This window comes from Halichondria panicea, chromosome 11 (assembly GCF_963675165.1).
Source record: "Halichondria panicea chromosome 11, odHalPani1.1, whole genome shotgun sequence".
NCBI lineage: Eukaryota > Metazoa > Porifera > Demospongiae > Suberitida > Halichondriidae > Halichondria > Halichondria panicea.
The window spans coordinates 1587185-1607500 of record NC_087387.1 but is presented as its reverse complement, the minus strand read 5'-3'; the positions used below and the strand labels follow the sequence as shown (position 1 = coordinate 1607500).

Here is a 20316-nt window from a genome sequence, read left to right as displayed (position 1 = left end):
GGTGAGCAGCTTGCGGGCATGACGACACAAGATGAGCTCTATAAAGAAGTCCTCTTTAGAATCTACATCCATCACAAACTGAGGCCTGTAAGCATAATTATCACAATTATGTTTTATCTGGGTATAGGGCAACGACATTAATGGTGAAGTTATTAAAAAGTGCAAATACATGTATTTAACATATTGACTGAGTACTCTATTCGACAATTAACAAATGGTAACCCATCATGAAGTATAGCTACACATTTACATGTATACTTTAATCACAGAAACACTATTCAAGGTTGAATTCCATACACGTACATGTGTATATGCACAATATGCAGGATATAACCTACAGATAAAACACACACAAGAATACATAGCCCAAACTGTACTACCCACCTCTCCCCCTCCCCCTCCCCCTCCCCCGGACTAACCTTCGTATGACCTTCCCTGAGGCGTCCTTATACTCTCCGCTCAGACTGACCATGTTGGCCACACCCCCACTGGTCAGGTGATCCCTCGTCAGTGACATAGCCGAGCGGTCCAGGTCTGGTCCGGCCGAGGTGGGCGTAGGTCCACCCTCAGTGGAGAGTGGGGGGAGTGTGACACGTGTGGGGGTGGGGGTGGGGGTCTTCCGAGGGGTGGTTGCCATGGTCATCAGTGGGCTGTCCAGTGTGTCACCAGTTCCTGCATACAAGCACGCTAAAAAATGTCAATAATAAATACCTCAATGTACGTTGTACCCAAAAAACAGTCATGTGACAACATATCGTACCTATCGTCTTGAGGAAGCGTACTAGATCAGTACACAGCTGTGAGGGAGAGAGAGTGTGATAAGTAGTGACGTCCATGCCCACCAACCATCGTCACTTACCTCCCACTGATTAGCGTCCAGTGAGGCGTCCAACAACTTTGTAGCCAGCTGTAAAGATGAGGAGCTGACATGACAAGGTACCATTACACTACTGTAACAGTACTATCAACCACGGTGTATCGACCAAAGGCATGGCAACTTCATACTCATTAAAATTTCTGCCAATTTAAAACTATTTTAGATACGAAACCGTTGACTTCTGAATACACTGGATTCTATTCATGTATAAATTATACCATATTTCTGTGAATGTTGCCTAGTACATTGAGTATATAGTGAGTTGCATGCCCTCTTCTCTTTATACCACCTTGGTACACTATAATTACAGCGAGCACACACAAAATAGCTGTGGCTATAGCTGTAAAACCAATTGTACCAGAAAAGCACATATGGAGTTCTATAATGTAAAACGTAGCAACAACATTTCCCCCCATTACCTAGGGCAGTATTGTGGGCAATGGGGGGGCACTCACTTGTCTACTGACAGCTGCTGCCTCGAGGTTCTGAATAATGATGAGGTAAGTGGCCGCAGTGCTCAGTCGACCATCACTCATACACAGCTGCAGTCAACAATAGAGTAAAACATGATCACACTTTATAAGAATCACACGCCAACTAGCTACAAATAATAAATGTATGTAATATCAAGAGTAGATAATAGTAAGAGTGTTGAACTACATGTACTATAGTAAACATGAAACCGCATTTGCCTTAAGTTTCGTCGTCACTGTCGTCACTATTCAATTAATATGAGTCAACAAACACTCTTACTCTTATCTACTCTTGATAATATGTATGCTAGCTAATATGTATGCTAATATGTATGCTAGCTGTAACTAAGGACACACCTCAAAGAGATCCCTGGGGCTGCCGACAGCTGCAAAGAGATATTGCCAGAGGGCTATCTCAGTCTTGCGGGCACAGTGACCCACCGTCTCCAGGAACTCAGGGAACTGTTTGATAAACTCCACCCCACACGGCAGGAGGGCGTCTATGTGGGGGGGGGAGGGGTTCACACCATCAATACAAACACCACTGACACCATTTTGGAATTGCATGTTTCTAGCTCAATGTAAAGATACCTAGTGGACACACAGCATCCGACACAGACCCAAGCAATTAACAAAAGTAGGCGTTGGGACGAGGCTAGTTGGATACAGTGCTATTCAGCCATTGGTTTGAAGAATGGAAATGGCCGGTCAAACCTTTATCTAAATATCCCAAACGATAGAGCTCCTTCCAGAACAAAAGAATGAAATTGTACACTCTAAACTAAAGTTGCATACAGTCAAAGACATCCATTGAAAACTGGCAGCGCTATTTGAGCACAACACACCTACAATATTAGCTAGGCCAATACTACAGCTGCTACTACATGTAGTACATCCCAGAGGAGATCCGACATGCGTGCACAAATCACTAAAAGTTCAGTGCATTTGGCCTGGACGTTATCACGTGACCGCAATGACATCAATGCACTGAACTTGTAGTGATTCATGCATGCATATCGGACCTCCTCTGAGTACATCCCACTATCCTCCAATCTCTCCTCTTTTCTTCCCCACTCTCCGCTAAAAGATTCATACCACATACCACATACCACATACCTGGTACAGGCATGGATCTTGAGCGAGGTGCCTCCTCCTCGAGTATCTCATGCAGCATGAGCTCCAGGACGTGACGGAAGTAGGGTAGGTGGGAGGAGCTCCGAGCCATCTGGAGGGCGTGGCTACCAAGACTGGAGGGGGAAGGGAGTAAGAATAGAGGTGCTAGCTTCCTTAGATAGTATTTAGAAGATAGTTAGAATGCACATTGCTCTTTGTACAGTGTACAAGTCGGCACTCCTAGCAATACATTATAGCACTTACTTTCTCCTCAGAAGTTGCCTTAGAATATGATGCAGGAACACATGAGTCTAGGAGAGAGAGATACATAAACATACTGTACATACATACACAAGTACAGTAGGAACATGTAGCAGCTAGGTGACAATGGTCTCACTGTTCTCTCGATGGTGGCGAAGGGGAAGGCGTGTCTGCTGGGGTGGGCGGAGTCAGTGAAGGCAGTCTCGTGGGAGAGCCCAAACATGATAGCATCAGAGAACAGGACAACTGGAGAACAAGAGAGAACATCACAAATATCCATGGTAACAACATACATGTAACAATAATGCAGCAGTATGGGATTATGTTACAAATGTGCATACACTACGAGAATTGCTGAAGAAAAAATCCTTTGATGCGATACTGGTTATCTTTCAAACTAAATCAAGGAGGGAGCTGCTTACACATTTACAAAGGTACACACACAGATACACACTACAGGTTGTCAGTCACCTTGAGGGTAGACTGTGATGGGAAGTGTGAGCATGATTCTCTTGGACAGGAACGTCGGGTGACCCTCGTCTCGTGGGTACAGGGGAAGCCACACCTACACAACACGTACATGTAAGTAGTGGGGAGTGAATTTGCTATACCGCACATTATAATTATACATGTACATGTACAGACTATGAATACGCATGTACCTATGATAAATATACCTATCTCCATGGTAACACACATAGACACACATAGACCCCATCATTGACCACTGTAATAGACAGGTTTGTTAGGTTTTGAATAATACAATTATTTGAACTTCTTTGCAGTGAAGAGCTATACAGTGTTATCTTTATTCAAAAAAGTGAGTGCTGTACATGTACTGTACAAGTAGGCCTAAATCATTACAGCTATGATATACTATATTTTAATATGCTGTACGTAGTCATGTACGTGTGTACTACACATAATTATACGTAACTACTAGTACTATACAGTTATAGCTTCGTGGAAGTATTGCTGTAACTTAATCAAGGACTCTTTATGTGCAGGTTGTCTTTCAAGCCATTTTTATATAAAAATATGAGCAGTTCAACTTCGACAAGCCATTCATCTGATCGCCAGCGTAACTATAATCCACAACTTGGCAAAGGATTTACTGGAGCAGCTCGAAACTCTAATACCCGGGAACATGCAATGACGCCAAAGAAACCCACTGACCAACCCCCTTCTCCACCAAACGATCCAGCTACTCAGAAGTTCTACTCTCCCACTCAAACTCCTCCAAATTAGTCTCGTCAAGACCAAGAAATCGTCAAGACCAAGAAAGAGCAAAATATTTTGTACTGGAGAGGGGATACTTGTTCTTGTGTCATGTACTGCATGTGCAGTTTTTATATATAGTGTGTATAGTGTGTGATGATGAGAATTTAGGAACACAATGCGTTCACTTCGTTACCTTGGCAGCATGGTACATACATATTATACAAATTACAGTTAGGACTACATGTAGTTATTCATGTGTATATTACCAAGAGTTCATTAGGACTCTTGATATTACCTAGCTCAGTCAGGGACCCCCCTGGGAGATAGCAGGAAATTTTGGTGAATAAGCCATTTGAATTGAATTCGAGTTTTTAATTTGGCGTTTCGAGTGCTACACTTGTACGTTCCACCTCCTTGGGTCCCTCGTTCGAACTGCTTGGCTGGGTGGTCTCCAACAAAGAAGCAAAGGCAATGACGTGCTTCTGCTTAGCTTTTTTAATATTGGCGGTTTTTCAGTCTTTGGGGTAAAATTCGGCAAATCGCCACATTTTACCGTTATACGGTATGCCTGGACTTACAAAAATCAATACATGTACACCTAGGTATGGAATCAGATTCCATATAGGAAACTTGGATTTACCTTAATCCCAGCAGCTCCACAGGCCAGCCAGAGTGACTCCATGAGGTGGTGTGTGTGTGAGGGGGCGTGGTAGGGCGGAGTCCACACAGCTTCCACCGAGCCAGCCAGACACACGGGGGACGAGAACGTGACACGATTCTCCTGAAGAAGAGGAGAGAGATGGTGTGTGCAGTAATGCATGCAGAGGCTGTGCACAAGTTGTACATGTACAGCCAAATAAACCACTCTCAAACGGTTGCTCTAAAATCATGGGAAAACGCAAGGCCTTTGTTTTTGTCAATTTTTGATATGGCATCGTTAACCTAACCATTCATAATTTCTTGTGTGTACAAGCCAGTTACATTTGTACTGTAATGGGTCGGCTAAGCATAGCCCCCTTGTGTGAGTACAGTACAGTACGGCCTAGGGGCATGTTCCTAGCAGTAACTATAAAGCTTCTCTTGCTCAGAGACTAACTGACCCAGCCACGTACATAGATTACATGTACATGTATGTACATGTGCAGCTCACCACAATCTGATCCGGGCTGTTCTCTTTGGTAATCACACTGGAGGTCTCCTGCTGAGTCATCAGCAGCCTGCCACTCACGTTGAAGAGTACTGAGCCGACTACGCCCTGAGGGTGTGCACCTGTGCCTGTGTGTGAGGTGTGGAGTGTGTGTGTGTGGAGGTGTGCACCTGTGTCTGTGTGGAGTGTGTGAGGGTACAACGTACAGAGGATTTTGATATCTATACATTGAACATAGTAAGCTGTGGTAAATGGATATACACAAACATGCTATACAAACAACATTTTGAGGCCCATACCTATACATGTACATGTACACGTATATTATAGTGACTAGTAATAAGCAAAGTAGTGGACACTTGATACAAAACGTGGGCTGTACTAGGAGAGGGTGTGGGAGCGCAGGACGAGGCTACGGTAGTGCTGCACTAGAAGACGGTGCAGGTGCGGGGACGAGACTAGTGCTGTACCTATTTTTGAGTTCTGAGTTGCACCAGAGGGTGTGTGAGGGTGTGAGGGTGTGGAGGGATCAGTGCGGATGTTGGAGAGTGTCATGGAGACGAGGGTGGTGGCCCAGGGTATGGGGAGGGACTTGGCCAGAGACACCTCACGCAGCTTGGTCACGTTAAGAACCAGCCCTGTAGTAGGAGAGGGGATCAAGGGAATAAAGAGAGAACAAAACTTAATCATAAGTATAGATCAAAGGACATTGCATTGCCATGCAAATTATTGTATTTAATTATTGTAACTATAATTGTGCACTATACAACTGTAGTACCGTGTAGCGGGTTATTTTCGTATGGTGGACATTTTCGTATATTTCGTATCAGTAGAGCATCATGCGAAAATAAAAACTACGAAGTTATTCTACTGCAATAGGTGGTTCAACGTCACTATCCTAAGCTGTACGAATATTTAAAATACGACATATCAAAAATTTGCACAACGAAAATTACCCGCTATCAAGAATGACAACAACCGGACAAGTAATCATGCACATTTGTACGATGAGAAGATCACACCTTGAGTAGGAACCGTGGTCAAGCTGAGACCCATGATGGTCATGTGACAGTCACGTGATGCTAAGAGGAGACAGTCGCCGTGGAGATTAATTTTGACAGTGGGAGAGGTTGATTTGAGGGAGTGCAATAGTTGAGAGTTGTCCAGGTTAGAATGGAGGGAGTAGAAGCGAACCTGAGGCAATGTGTGCATGGATATAATTATGTGAATGATGACCACACGAATGAAAATTAATGGTGATGTGATATAGGGCATGCAAATAGTGATTGAGCTATAATTATGTACACGTGTACGTCCGTACTGCATGCCACAATTACACTGACAGAATCACAAAGAATGATGTATGCACTCTGTTAATAATTTATACAGTATATCATACGCCCCCTCCACCCCCACACACACACCCTCACACCTCCTCGCTGTGCTCCTGTACTCGACACGGGAACACCACAATGTCCTGGTACCACAGTACGCCCCCTCGACACACGAGACTCTGTTCTTGAACCTCGTTACCAAATAACTTCCATTTACGTCGTGATCCAGAGTAGAGAGCAAACCCCGCTCTCCCCGCTATCACCAGGTTACTGCCAGCAGCATTCACAGCTGCATACTGTAATATAACATGTGGGAAGTGAAAACAAAATGCAAGCAAGACAATAGAACGTACGTTTTGAAACTTGTACAAACAATGTACAGCTTGTACAAGTGCATGTGCATGTACACTTATAAGAGCAATGTATACTAGACACTGTTACAGTAAACACAAGTGCATGTGCATGTACACTTATAAGAGCAATGTATACTAGACACTGCTACAGTAAACACAAGTAGCTTCACTTTCATGTACATGTAATATTGGCTTCCACAATGATATACTGGGTAATTTCAGGGGGACAAAACATTCGTGGTTGAGCAATATTTAGTCACTTCGTGGATATTAATTTTCATGGTTGCTGCTTGCACTGCAGGTAAAGGTAGGCAAGGTCGCTTCATTCGTGGGTAAAATATTCGTGGTCTGAGCTTCAACCATGAAAACCACGAATATTTTGCCTTACGAAAATTCAGTATAGCAAGCAATGTACACTGTATGGAAATACAGCTCCGCTCCCTTCAGTGACTACACCACACTAGCTGTGTCATGCTAGACCCACCTTGATTGGCCAGTTGAGAGCCATGTAGCTGGAGGGGTACTGGACCACCCTCCATTGCGGAGAGGACACTGCACTGGTCCCAGCGGGTGTGGCTTGACCTTTAGCCTCACCTGTAGTGCGAGTGGGTGTGGTCACCTTACACAGATTCAGGCAGAGTCTGTCAGAGCCGAGGAGGAACAGGTGACTGTGGTTAACCTGCAGGTGATAGAGGGGGGGGGGTCCTGGCTTGAGGATTTTGTAGCACACATACATGTACAGTCAAAATTCTAAAACGCGGTTTATAGTAAGTACACCATAGCTACAGAAGGGATATAAGTTATAGTTAGAACATGGGCATGAGGTATCTATGTGTTATAGTGTCCCAAAGCTCGAGGGCTTTAGCCCGAGGGATGAGGGACACTATAACCATAGATACCGAATGCACATGTTCTAACTGATTTAGATCCCAAAACCTATTGGCTACTAGAAATGCACTAGCTTAGCAACAGTCAACCTATATAAACAGCCAACCTAGCAACTGCATCATTATTCTCAGTTTTGAAAACTAATATCTGAAGTTGGCATCTCTGTGTCTCTACTAAATCTGTGGTCTCTAGCTCTATTCAAGTCAACCTTGTTTCTCCACCTCAGTTTGATATAGTCCTAGCTCCACCCACAAAACGGAAACATCCAGCTCCTCCCCCAGTTTTGCAGCAAACAAGCCCAGCACACTTCTCAATAAGCGAGCGGCTCGTACTACTCTCACAAAGCGAAGGAGGCTAAGCTAGAATTTGCAGCAAACAAGCCCAGCAAACGAGTGGCTCCTATACTACTCTTGAACAAAGCGAAAGAAACTTTAGGAAGAAGCCAAAGCTAGAATCCCAGCACTTCCATACATCCAGCTCCTCCCCCATGCAGCCTTGTAGCAAAAAGCACAGCACACTGCCCAAAAAACGAGCGTCTCCTACTACTCTCGAACAAAGCCAAAAAAAGAAACTATAGAGCTTCTCTCTTTCATTCTAGTTCATTACTAGACAAAGTATCTAGCTACAATAATTTTTATGTTATTACATGTGTATCTTCTTGTAAATATTGTAAATCACAATACAATGTATACAATGTTGTAGTTTGTAGCCCAGAGCAATCTATAGTACCGGTACTATAGCTCATAGTTCCCTGCTAAATACACTCAAATGGGATCTAAGTGAATAATAGTGTGTATCTTCAAAACTGGATAAAACTTTTGAAAGAAAAACGCCTAACAATAAGCCTTTGTTTCAAAATCGATGGATTTTACCAGATTTTAGTTATGTTTGAAAGGGGCACTACACACTACACTTTCTGATCTAAATACGTCATGTGATATGCCCTTTTTTAAGCTACAGAATGGGGTTTTTGTTGTGGAATTGATTTGATCCAAGCTAATTTCTGCACACCACACCACTGACACTAAACTAGACACTGTGAAGTGTACTCTGTACTTACACTGATAGGGTTGTTCACTATAGCGTTTTTCATGAACCCCATGACAATCACTTGACCACCGTTGCTATTGGATACTCCACTCTGATTGGTCGGTTTCTCGCTAGAGGTGTGTTCAGTGGCAGTCTTGGCCAGCATCCACAAGTGATACGTGTCAGAGGACCAACACTGAACAAAGAGAGGTGCCACGGTGTTAAATTACATAATTTTTTGTGTGTTATACCTCTACTTCCATACAGTACAAACATGTATAAGGCTGCATACAGAACACTTTTCAAGGTTGTAGTACACGCATACTCAAATGATACCTACACCTACATGTACATATAGTCTATTTAGAAGCACAGAGGGCAAGAGGGCAATACCATATACTGGGTTCCAATACGAGACTCTTTCGATTGCAAATTGCAAGTTTTCGCATTGGTGGTGAACGAAAGACTCGCAAAGGAGAGAACACACAATCACATGCAATTCGCAATAGTTAAAAACGTGATCAGGCTTGTAAAATGTCTTTCGCAATCGATTAACTACGTATTGGAAACTCAACGGTAATCAATGTACTAACTGACTGCTATGTACAGTACTCACAATGCTTTGTAATACAGTGCAGTGGGGGTTAAGCGGAGAGGGTGTGCCGGGCTGGTCGCCATGGGAACAAAGGAGTAGAGACCCGAACACGGTCCATAGTGAGAGGCCTCCGTTGCTCCAGGCCACGCCCACCACCATCCCATCTCCCACACTCCACTCCACACACACCACACTCCCCAGCTGGAGTCCCGTCTCTGTCGTGGGCAAGAAGAAATGTATAATTATACATGTACATGTACCACATATGTGACTTTATGTGTGACTTTATATGAGGCTGTGAGATTTTTATTATAAATAGGCACTGCCTGCTTGCTCAGGCAATACCTAGCTAGCCAGCAATCTAAATAGCCACTTATAATAATTATGTACCCCACTACACACTGCAGTTACAAGCAGGATGTGCCCCACACTGGTCGGTGGTGGTGTACTAACCACCTACCTACGTACATGTATATACATTAAAAATGATCATCTTAGACCTAGGTAGTTTACCAGCTATAAAAGAGGCCACATTTTTGCGTTGAATTGAGAATGATTGAAAAATATTGCATGGGCACACCACTGCTCAAGGTACACAAATCAGTGCTCTAGGTCTAACATAAGTACTGTGGTTGAGGAGTGTCAGTACCTGGGAACTGACTTCTGGAGAACTTGAGTGAGTGGGAGATGCTCCAGCTGCCATTGCTATCATCCAGTGAGTACACATCCACTGAGCCACTGGAGGGAGAATACTGTTAGCACCCAAATCTGCATTTCAATTTTTGTCTATCCTGCATACCGTAATACTAGAATGTTTTGCGAGCATCAAACATAATTATGCAAACTTTGCGAGTATTGATCACTTCGCAAAAATAGAATCACAAAACCTAAATTAGTACTGGTGTTACCAAAACGCAAAGTTAGATCGCAAAGGGTATTTCCTGCTGATTTGGGTCATTTGTAAAGGTTTTTCACAAGCAAAATATACTAATACGATACTTGTAACAAGTTACTCTTAATAGCTACCTCCATTAGATATCATACAACCTTCAAAATGATAATTGCATGTTTAACTCACTCTTCTTTTCCGAAAGCAACCAGTCTGTAGCGTCCATTAAGAGCGGAACAGGTGGCTCCAGTCAGGCTGGGGATGGAGACAGCTGCCACTTCCTGAGGCTCCAGACGAGAGGAGCGTGAGGTGAGGAACACGCCCCTCCCATCAGAGAGGACCAATGAGAGACCATGCATGTCCAGGGAGTAGGCCAGCTGGGTGGCATGGAGACTGCTGTCTCCCAGGGGGGTCCCTACAGGGGGTAGAGTGTGCATGAACTAGGGGGGAAGTGAGTACAGGGTATAGGGGGTCATTCAGGGAGCTATATGGAGAAAGAAGCTTTAGTTTGCTAATCCACGAATCAAAATCCAAGAGAAAGTAGCTAGAAGACTATAGAAGCTGTTAGTTTTGTCACATTGCAACCATTGAGCAGTTACAGCTGGAACACACACACACACACACACACACAACACACACACACACACACAGGTAGTCCTCATGCGGCTACGCCTCGAGGCATAATGAAACATATTCACAGACTTGAGGCTAAAACATGTGACTGTTTTTACTAAATTCATTCTAGTCACAAGCTACATAGAACAGGTGCTGTCGCAAAATCGAGTTGCCAAAGAACACAATGAATAGAACACATGTACGCAGTGAATAAGAATATCTCCATTATAGCAATGCAGAGTGTTAGTCAGTTTGGATCTACAAAATTCTTTAATCTACAAAATTCTTTAATCTACAAAATTCATATACACCAGGAAGAAGACGTACTCGTGAAAAATATAGTATAGGGTACAATAATTTAAGGGTCACTTCCATTAGCTCCACCCCTTTCTGACATTGTATCTTGACCAGTTTTTGCATTAATTTCATCTAGCGACTTGGCAATCTTTTGTAGACAAGTCTCCATTGATATCATTTTTTCCCTTATTTCTGTATCGCTTAGTGGTTCTTTGTTCCTCTTTCCAATGCATGGCATAATCCTCGTCCAGAAATACCCCGAGGTTGACGCAAGGAGAGAGGGGAGGAGAGTCCCAAGGAAGGTCAGTATACCACGGTTGTTTCGGTACTCCTGGTTCAATGTTATATAGATGTACATGAATGAAACAAAAACACCGATACCAGAGGCCAGTACTAAAACCAAAAATAGAAAAGGTACAAAGTAGACTCGACGAGGAGTACAAAATATTCCTCTTGGATTGTTTGGTTGTGTAGCTACTCCCTGTTGTGTATCTACTCCCTGTTGTGTAGCTGCTGGTTGTGTATCTGCTTCCGGTGCCGGTTGTATATCTACTTCCGGTTGTGTATCTACTGCCGGTTGTGTATCTACTGCCGGTTGTGTATCTACTGCCGGTTGTGTAGCTTCCAGGTGTATCTCTACTTCCACCAGTTGTGTAGTTTCCGATTGTGTATCTACTGCCGGTTGTGTATCTACTTCCAGTTGTGTAGCTGCCGATTGTGTATCTACTGCCGGTTGTGTATCTACTGCCGGTAGTATTTTGAGGAAAACTTTAAGGATCATAGCAACGAATGATATCAGTGCAAAGAGGCTTGTAATGTACAAGAGAAGAAGTGAGCCAGTTTCCACAGGGGCAGCTATGGCTCCAATGAACACATAAATAGAATTGAAAAGTACAAGTTGAGTGAACCATGTTACAGCAAAAATGGCACCAATGTGACCGAAATCATTTAGACATATGCATTTATGTTCAGTATTCGCAATATCCGGAAAGCCAAAGCAGTTTATCTCATGCTCATGTCTATCATCATCATCCTGGGGTTGTTGTTTTTTTTCAACAATAAAGTAAAACCTCACAACATAGATTGCTGCTTGTAGATCTACCGCAGGGAGAAAAATCATAGCAGCAGCCATTGCTATAAAGCCTCCAACAATGTCGGTATATTTTGTTTGTGGTAAGCTCAAGCCATTGCAAATCGCATAGATATTACAGAACAAGAGCAATGGAATAATCAGTACAATCAATATAAGAGTTGCCCAAACAAAGTATCTAAGGTTATTTTCGTTGCCATTGTTATCAGTACTACTCATTTTCCTTTTAAACTCGCCATAAATACTAGCCAATAGCATAGGAATGGAAAACACACTTGTTAGTTCCAACAGTCCAAAGGCAATAAACAACCGTGTCCTTAAAACAAAAAATTTGTTATATTCATCAAAGATACAATAGTCACCGTGGTTTCCGGTAGTATTAAAAACGTACACAGAGTATCCACTTTCAATTGACGAGTCAATTCCATTGTGTATCACCGAATTTCGATGCAGAGCATAAGAGAGAAGCTGCAGTATGCATACGAGATAAAAGCTCAGTATATACATGTATATAGACACTGCACAGTGTAGAGGCCTATATATACAGTTAATTATAATTGTTTGTCAAACGAGCGTGATTGTCAATGTATAGATATTATGATCAGCTCTCCTGTTAATTAACCAGCCCGATAGTTATCTAATCTACAGACTACGACATATTGCAACTTTTCAGCACTTACATTAATTGTCAGATTGTTGAGTAGATGATGACCAGTGCTGTCAGACACATTGCAATAGTCACTTGAATCTGAATCTGGGGTAACATTGTCATCACTTGGAAACCCACAAATTGGGTCAAGGATGATATTTGCGTGATTTATCTTGACACCGTACGTGAATAGAGAGAGATAATGAAGCAAGTCGCTACGAATCAGCATCAAGACAGAGGAGTCAAGCCATCGATAGGTCACTGTTTCATCAGGGTTGCCAGTAAAGTGGTAGGTGACTTGAACTGAAATGCTTGCTTGTCTATTGGTGGGAAAGAAAGCTTGATACAAATTCACCAAGTTTTGCGGCCTGTTCAGAAGGGAGCTCTCAATTCTCAGGTAGTCGCTGCTATTGATACAGTTGCTGCTGATATTGCTCCAAGGCACGCTGATATTGCTCGAGCAAGGCACACTGATATTGCACCAATTAGACACTGCAGAGCTATCAGCTACAACCACTCCACTGCTGTCAGCTGCAACCACTCCACTGCTGTCAGCTGCAACCACTCCACTGCTGTCAGCTGCAACCACTCCAATGCTCGCAGCTACAGCCACTCCACTGCTCGCAAGCAAAATAGCCAGTAATATAACAATGCACTGCATCTTTTCACTCCTGCTATACAAATACTGCTTTACAATATCTTTGCACTACCTAATTGCAGTCACAGGATCACATGTTTGCTATAAAAACTAGATTCATTACCATTGAACTACTGCATGTGTGGGAGACAAGGCTGTGAATATATATATGTAGACCTATTCGGAAACACACATTGAAACTTACTATACAACTTCTCCATGCACCACACAATAATGTGTGTATCAGTATGCAATGCCTTTATAATTATATTTGATGCAGGGCTACAACTAGTGGACTGCAAACAAAAATAGCCAGAAACAATTAATACCACTACATCTCTCCACTCCTGGTTTGCAAATGCTGCTTTACAGTATCTTTGCACTGCCTAATTGCAGTCACAGGATCACATGTTTGCTATAAAAACTAGATTCATTATCATTGAACTACTGCATGTGTGGGAGACAAGGCTGTGAATATATACAGCAGTTTTAAGCACCTTTGCAACACACACACACACACACAAATGGGTAAACCATAATGTAACCCACAATGTAAACATGGACTACATGCAGGACTATACTTGAGCGGTTTCTTTACTAATTTGCAGTATCAAATATCATAGATTGAAAAGGAAGGGGATTGGAAACGAATATTTTTGCGTGAAACACTCCGCGTTATAGGGCGTGGCTAAAACTACACAGGGATTATTTTATAGTCAGCATGCTCATTACCTGTCTTGGCTGCCATACAATGTGCTGTACATAGAAATGATGAAATTGATCACTTTTAATGTTGAATACTCTAAAAAGTAAAGAGAATATAGCTCTAAAAGGTCGACTAAGCAACGCAACCACTATCACTAAACAAATAAATGCTCTAAAAGAAGGAATAGCCCTTACTATGAAGTCGTGAGAGGTCAAGGCCCGTGGTGTGTCTAAAAGTATACTAAAGCAGTTTGAAGGACTATACTGCAAACGTTTATGAACAGTAAAGCTTATCCATGGCATGAAACCATTCTATATAGCACTTAGATACATAATAACCAAGTCAAGCAATGTCTTTTGCTGTTTAGGCTTCGCAACAGGGAAAGAGAAAAGTTGACATGGAGTAATTTAAGCTATACTCAACAAAAACTAAAAACAGAGTAAAGACAGCGGACTTAGACAAGTTAGAGCTTGTCAGTGGTGTAAACTTACTTCTCTAGAGTAACCTCCCAGCCTCTGAGTGATCGCTAGTGGATAGGAGAGCTAGAAACAGTTGAAATACAACCAGAGTACGGTCAAAACAAAAATAATCGCGAGCGCGAAATCATAACGCGGAGTGTTTCAACCATTTACACAGGGAGGCCTGGTCGTTTCCAATCCCCTTCCTTTTCAATCTATGATCAAATCAAAATTGGCCAGTGTACTAACACAACAACTATAGATCTAGCTATACAAGGTTGCAGTATAAGGCCTACTCCACAGACGTGATATGGAGAATGGCCAGTGTACCAGAGGTGTGTACTTGGTCTATCTCATATCACATAGAAAAAATAGCTAGCAATTTGAAATGTGACCATAATTATTGACAGCAGTGATAGCAGTGGTGTAGGAAGAGAGTTATCACTTAGAGAGCATGGATAGTTTGAAAGGGGAGCTGATACGCATGTGCACACATATTGGGGTTTTGGGGTAGTCCCCTAAAAAAATTGTGTATGCTCTGGGGATTGATTGGTGTATAAAATGTGCGTACAATTAAAAGCTTGATTCAATTGAGCTTGCATTGGGCAAAAAGCAAGCATGCAGTGTTAGGGGCCTGGTTCCTACTTTTAGTACTGTAGTACACCACTGGACAGTACTACTGCAGATGGTCTCCCATGCACCAAATTTAAGTAACCACAATTTATTACAATAGTACATTGTGGTTTCATGCTTGTGTGTTCATATGTTGCAAAGGTGCTTAAAACTGCTGTATAATAATGTAGATCTATATTCGGAAACACACATTGAAACTTACTATACAACTTCTCCACGCACCACACAATAATGTGTGTATGCAATGCCTTTATAGATGCAGGGCTACAACTAGTGGACTGCAAACAAAAATAGCCAGAAACAATTAATATACCACTGCATCTCTCCACTCCTGGTTTGCAAATGCTGCTTTACAAATCATATATACCAAGAAATATTTGCTGCAAATTTTGCTATTTGGCTTCAGAGCCCTCAGTAGAAATTTTCGTACTCGCGTTTCAATGCCAGGAAACCCACGGGCCTATTTCACTAGCACTTGGAAGTATAACACTTTTTTTGTTGAATTCTATTGTGATGACGTTTGGCAGTTTAACGCGACCTAGCTTGCCACAACAAACTCTAGGCTTGTAGAAAGTTTGTAACTGACTGTCTTAGCTAGCTCTATATATGTGTTCTCAAGGTCTCTATGGCTAGCTATAGTGTTTCTCCAGCTGAGGTCCTGGTTAAAACTCGTCCAGATTTTTATAAAGGGTGCAGTGCTCTCACTTCTTGTAGCAAACATATCTCGTAAATGTCAAAAAGATTGGAATGCAATTAAAAGAGAGATCACGAGATGTGTGTCGTACCTCCTCTGCTTTGAGTAGCCTCGAGACCAGGCAAGTTCCAACATAGAACTCGTCTAATTGGTCCAGGAATTTTTTGGACTGATAATTGCCCGCAACGACCATACTCACCCGTGAATATCATTATGATGCTCACAGTAACGTGCAGCTAGCTATATATAGTATTGTTGTATTTGCAGTTCGCAATCATGTTCACAACTACTCAAGCCTATAACCACTCGCTGACTCGCTGACTCAGCTAGACGAGTTCTACATTGGAACTTGACCAGGCATTCTTTCAGACAATCGAACGGCCTGGTCTCGAGGCTAGGCCCCTCCAGCGATATGGGGCCGCCCCCACTTATAACTTGCAGTATAGATAGTGATTTATGGTATCTACGCTTGTAGCCTCAGCCTCATGCTGACTAGATCTTGCTTACTCATAATTATGACCTAGCCTCGATCCCAGGCCGAGTTTTCGCTTTTATAACGGTTAGGTGAATGTTCGCAGAAATAGGGGGGTGTCTAATAGCATAGGTTAAAGTTCGCAATGGCTACTGCATTCTAACAGTACGGTACAGTTTTGCAACTCTTTTCTGACTCTTGTAGCTAACAGAAGCTAGCACTTTAGTGCAAGGCTAACCGAATAGAAACTTTATGTGAACTGTCAGATGATGCTACGAAAGATTCTGAAGAGACTGCAACAGCCTTCACTGTAAGTAAAATTAGCCATAACTGGAGAACAAAGACTTAAAATTGCATTTCAAGCACATCTACTCTTCCTTTGGTATCTCCAATCTATGTATTCAGCCAGCTCACTCCAGCAGAGTGGCTGAATGTCCTGAGCATGCTAACTCTGTTAGGAACAGCTCTGACTCTGGGTAGAAATGGTCTTTGTGTATTATCTGACCATGTTTTGATACTGCAAACGAACCACGTGGATGGAGATACCAAAGGAAAGTTAGATGATTGATAAATTACGAATAGCAGATTATTTACTAAAACCTTTGATCATTCTCCTCTGCAAACGGTATGAATGCAGTGACATGCACTCCTGGTAACTTCTATTGGAGTTACTAGTTACTACTGCACATCAATAATTATACTGTATGGCTATAAAAAGAACTTTATCACAAATCTAACCAGTACATCATACTACTTACCTTAAAACTACTAATTTATACCAAACTAGACAAAGAATCAGAGCAAATCTGAGAACCTGAGTCTCTTTGAAGATGCTTCCAAAAGTGGTTGGTCAGTAACATACAATACTGTTGAAATTGGTTATTAAGACACTACCAACAAGAAACGTTAAATAATGCAATACTGAAAGATATCCCCCCCCCCTCCTATAGTACCTGTGGGCTACTGCAACTTGCTACACGGTAACCAGCACACCTACAGTTAATAGGCCTATACTGGAAAGATATCCCCCCCCCCTCCTCCTATAGTATCTGTGGGCTACTGCAACTTGCTACACGGTAACCAGCACACCTACAGGTTAATAGGCCTATACTGGAAAGATATCCCCCCCCCCTCCTCCTACAGTACTGTGGGCTACTGCAACTTGCTACACGGTAACCAGCACACCTACAGTTAATAGGCCTATACTGGAAAGATATCCCCCCCCCCTCCTCCTACAGTACTGTGGGCTACTGCAACTTGCTACACGGTAACCAGCACACCTACAGTTAATAGGCCTATACCGGAAAGATATCCCCCCCCCCCCCCTCCTCTTACAGTACTGTGGGCTACTGCAACTTGCTACACGGTAACCAGCACACCTACAGTTAATAGGCCTATACTGGAAAGATATCCCCCCCCCTCCTCCTACAGTACTGTGGGCTACTGCAACTTGCTACACGGTAACCAGCACACCTACAGTTAATAGGCCTATACCGGAAAGATATCCCCCCCCCCCCCTCCTCTTACAGTACTGTGGGCTACTGCAACTTGCTACACGGTAACCAGCACACCTACAGTTAATAGGCCTATACCGGAAAGATATCCCCCCCCCCCCCCTCCTCTTACAGTACTGTGGGCTACTGCAACTTGCTACACGGTAACCAGCACACCTACAGGTTAATAGCCCTTTAACGATACACTTACTAAATGTATGTACTACTGCATGTACTATGGTACATGCAATGTAAGCAGTACACTGTTGCTTAATTCAACCCGCCAATGGACCACCTACCTCTGGTCTCTGGCAGAAGGTCTGTGGTGAAGGGCACTAGACTGAGGTTGATCTGGAGGGAGCCATCGAATCTCCCGTCCCAGCTGACTCTGTGTAGCATCCCGTAACCCGTGGCAACCACCAGCCCACCACTCACATTCACCAAACTGTGGAAAGGATCAATTGTTAATACGGCAATTGAGCACTGAAACAATTTTTGGCAGTCAGTCATTTTAAGCTAAAATTCAATTGTTCTTTTGCACAATCAGATACACGTACATTGTGTTCATAGTGCAAAATACACGTACATACACACTGACGGTGATTGTATAGGCTGCAAGCATTATAATTATAGACAAAATTCAACAAATAATTACATGCATATTATGTGTACATAATTTATAGTTCTAGTGTATGGATGGATGGGACAATATTCAGTAGTCCTGCAACAGAGGAGGTCCGACATGCGTGCACAAATCACTACAAGTTCAGTGCATTGATGTCATTGCGGTGTCACGTGATAATGCCTGGCCACAATGCACTGAACTTGTAGTGATTCATGCACACATGTCGGACCTCCTCTGGTCCGCAATACAATTGAACTCACCTGGTGATTCCCCCTACGACAGCTGTCTCAGTGATGAAGGAGATAGTGACCGCCTCGAAGGACCGTCCCTCACTGGAGGGCTGAGCACCATGGTGTAGAAGGCTAGTGGGTGTGGTGTGTCGGTATAGCAACTATAACCAAAGGACTAGAGAAATGAAACAAAAAATGAAGTTGTCTAATATAGCTTTGGAGGAGATACTGGGAAAATTCAAGGACACAGAATCGCTTAGTACATGTAGTATGTAATACAGTGAAAGTGCTCCCCATTGAATGGTGCAGATCTAGCGTAGTGTTACCATGGTATTATTGCCTCACATGCCATGCTCTCTGGTGGAGTAGTGTGTCTGCTGGTCAGGTGAGAACTGCTCGTACTGAACCCTCAGGAACAACAGGTGACCTTTGGTGGTCTGTAAACAATGAATAAACATGAACAAAACATACGTATATACATGTACATAAGCAAAACAAGCACACACTGGCCACAGTACATGTATACCATGTGTACATGCACACATTCATATCTGTAAAATATACTCATAATTCAGTGAACACAATTTCAACAACTACAATAGTCATGTAAATCACTACCATAAAAACGTCCAATAAAGGCGCCACTCTATTAGTGCCAACTTGAACAAATGTTTTGGGCTTTAATTGTACGCCAAATGAAAGCTACTTACATGTATTATCTTGCAATATGGCTGTCACTCTAAATGACGCGCCATCTAAAGCTTACATCATTTTCTCAGTTCAATTTGAGCACGAAATTAATTTGTGCGTGCCTCTATTACAGTGGCTCTCTCTTAGTACATACATGTACAGTGTCTGTATGCATGACAACCATGACTCACAGCAATGACAACCATGGATCCGTCTGGTCTGATGGAAGCCTCACAAGTGGGCCCATGCTTAGTGACACACTCCTCCCCTCGCACATACGAGGCTGCCAGTACACACAGCTGCAGTGTGTGTGTGGGGGTGGGGTATGTGATTGGGACGTGTGTGGGGTGGGGGAGGAAAATATTATGTGAATAGAATGTGTGTGTTCATTAGGTACGCATGTGATGGGAGGTATGTGTGTGTGTGATGGGTGTGTGTGTGGGTGGTGGGTGTGTGGTGGGTGTGCTGCAATGTGTAGTACAGTATTAAAGAATATGGTAAAGTGTGCTTTATATGGAACAACTCACTCGACTCTGCCAGAAAGCCACGGACTGTTCCCTCACTTCAACAACATAGTCCTTTGTCCGATGCCTCAACAACTTGACTGGTTGTCCACCGGTAGCACCATTAGACTTCAGCACAGTGGGCCAACCCACTGGAAAATACATCTCCTGGTTTAGACTGTGAACAAGTTATAACTCTCTCTGTATGGCAATTGTAAATATCCAGCTATAATACTGGCAATTCTTTGCTTGGCACAGAGAAGAAGCTTGCTAATAAAGGACCTAGTTAGCTACATGTAGATTTAATCAAGGATGGACAGCAATATTCAAAGGGTAACTATGAA

The 20316-nt window shown here is 42.8% G+C and overlaps 2 protein-coding genes and 2 long non-coding RNA genes across 5 annotated transcripts in view; 2 read left to right on the top strand and 2 right to left on the bottom strand.

The window, feature by feature from the left end:
- LOC135343709 (guanine nucleotide exchange factor subunit RIC1-like) overlaps nt 1–20315 on the bottom strand; it is a 24108-nt gene extending 3793 nt beyond the window's left edge. Inside the window, exons 1-25 of one of the 2 annotated variants that reach the window (XM_064540705.1) lie at nt 19997–20315; nt 19661–19768; nt 19125–19216; nt 18810–18911; nt 18224–18369; nt 10370–10595; nt 9941–10029; nt 9313–9506; nt 8728–8892; nt 7264–7458; nt 6525–6722; nt 6115–6286; nt 5563–5730; nt 5096–5220; nt 4586–4726; nt 3196–3289; nt 2861–2970; nt 2728–2774; nt 2467–2597; nt 1708–1850; nt 1333–1419; nt 860–907; nt 761–797; nt 420–687; nt 1–85 (exon numbers count right to left, since the gene is read on the bottom strand). The exon at nt 1–85 is cut by the window's left edge and continues 77 nt beyond it. In XM_064540705.1, the coding sequence (XP_064396775.1) occupies nt 1–85; nt 420–687; nt 761–797; nt 860–907; nt 1333–1419; nt 1708–1850; nt 2467–2597; nt 2728–2774; nt 2861–2970; nt 3196–3289; nt 4586–4726; nt 5096–5220; nt 5563–5730; nt 6115–6286; nt 6525–6722; nt 7264–7458; nt 8728–8892; nt 9313–9506; nt 9941–10029; nt 10370–10595; nt 18224–18369; nt 18810–18911; nt 19125–19216; nt 19661–19768; nt 19997–20137 (3312 nt within the window). In that variant the 5' untranslated portion in view covers nt 20138–20315. The remainder of the gene's footprint in view (nt 86–419; nt 688–760; nt 798–859; nt 908–1332; nt 1420–1707; nt 1851–2466; nt 2598–2727; nt 2775–2860; nt 2971–3195; nt 3290–4585; nt 4727–5095; nt 5221–5562; nt 5731–6114; nt 6287–6524; nt 6723–7263; nt 7459–8727; nt 8893–9312; nt 9507–9940; nt 10030–10369; nt 10596–18223; nt 18370–18809; nt 18912–19124; nt 19217–19660; nt 19769–19996) is intronic. The other variant, XM_064540706.1, reaches the window with a different exon arrangement.
- On the top strand, nt 782–3329 carry LOC135343728 (uncharacterized). Its single transcript, XR_010397222.1, has 3 exons — nt 782–936; nt 1301–3005; nt 3171–3329. It is a non-coding gene; the product is annotated as an uncharacterized LOC135343728 (long non-coding RNA).
- On the top strand, nt 3404–4137 carry LOC135343725 (uncharacterized). The gene is made up of 2 exons (XR_010397218.1): nt 3404–3544; nt 3732–4137. It is a non-coding gene; the product is annotated as an uncharacterized LOC135343725 (long non-coding RNA).
- Nucleotides 10883–13829, bottom strand: LOC135343713 (uncharacterized). The gene is made up of 2 exons (XM_064540711.1): nt 12863–13829; nt 10883–12650 (listed from the first exon to the last, which is right to left on the bottom strand). Exons 1-2 carry the CDS (start codon nt 13490–13492, stop codon nt 11154–11156), a joined length of 2127 nt encoding a protein of 708 aa, XP_064396781.1. The 5' UTR covers nt 13493–13829; the 3' UTR covers nt 10883–11153.
- Nucleotide 20316: the final 1 nt, after the last annotated feature.

Bases quoted from the DNA above. Each gene is read 5' to 3' on its own strand.
- LOC135343713 (XM_064540711.1), bottom strand. From the start codon at position 13,492: ATGCAGTGCATTGTTATATTACTGGCTATTTTGCTTGCGAGCAGTGGA. The intron at 12,651-12,862 runs GTAAGTGCTGAA...TGCATACTGCAG, and splicing joins TCAACAATCTGACAATTAAT to CTTCTCTCTTATGCTCTGCA.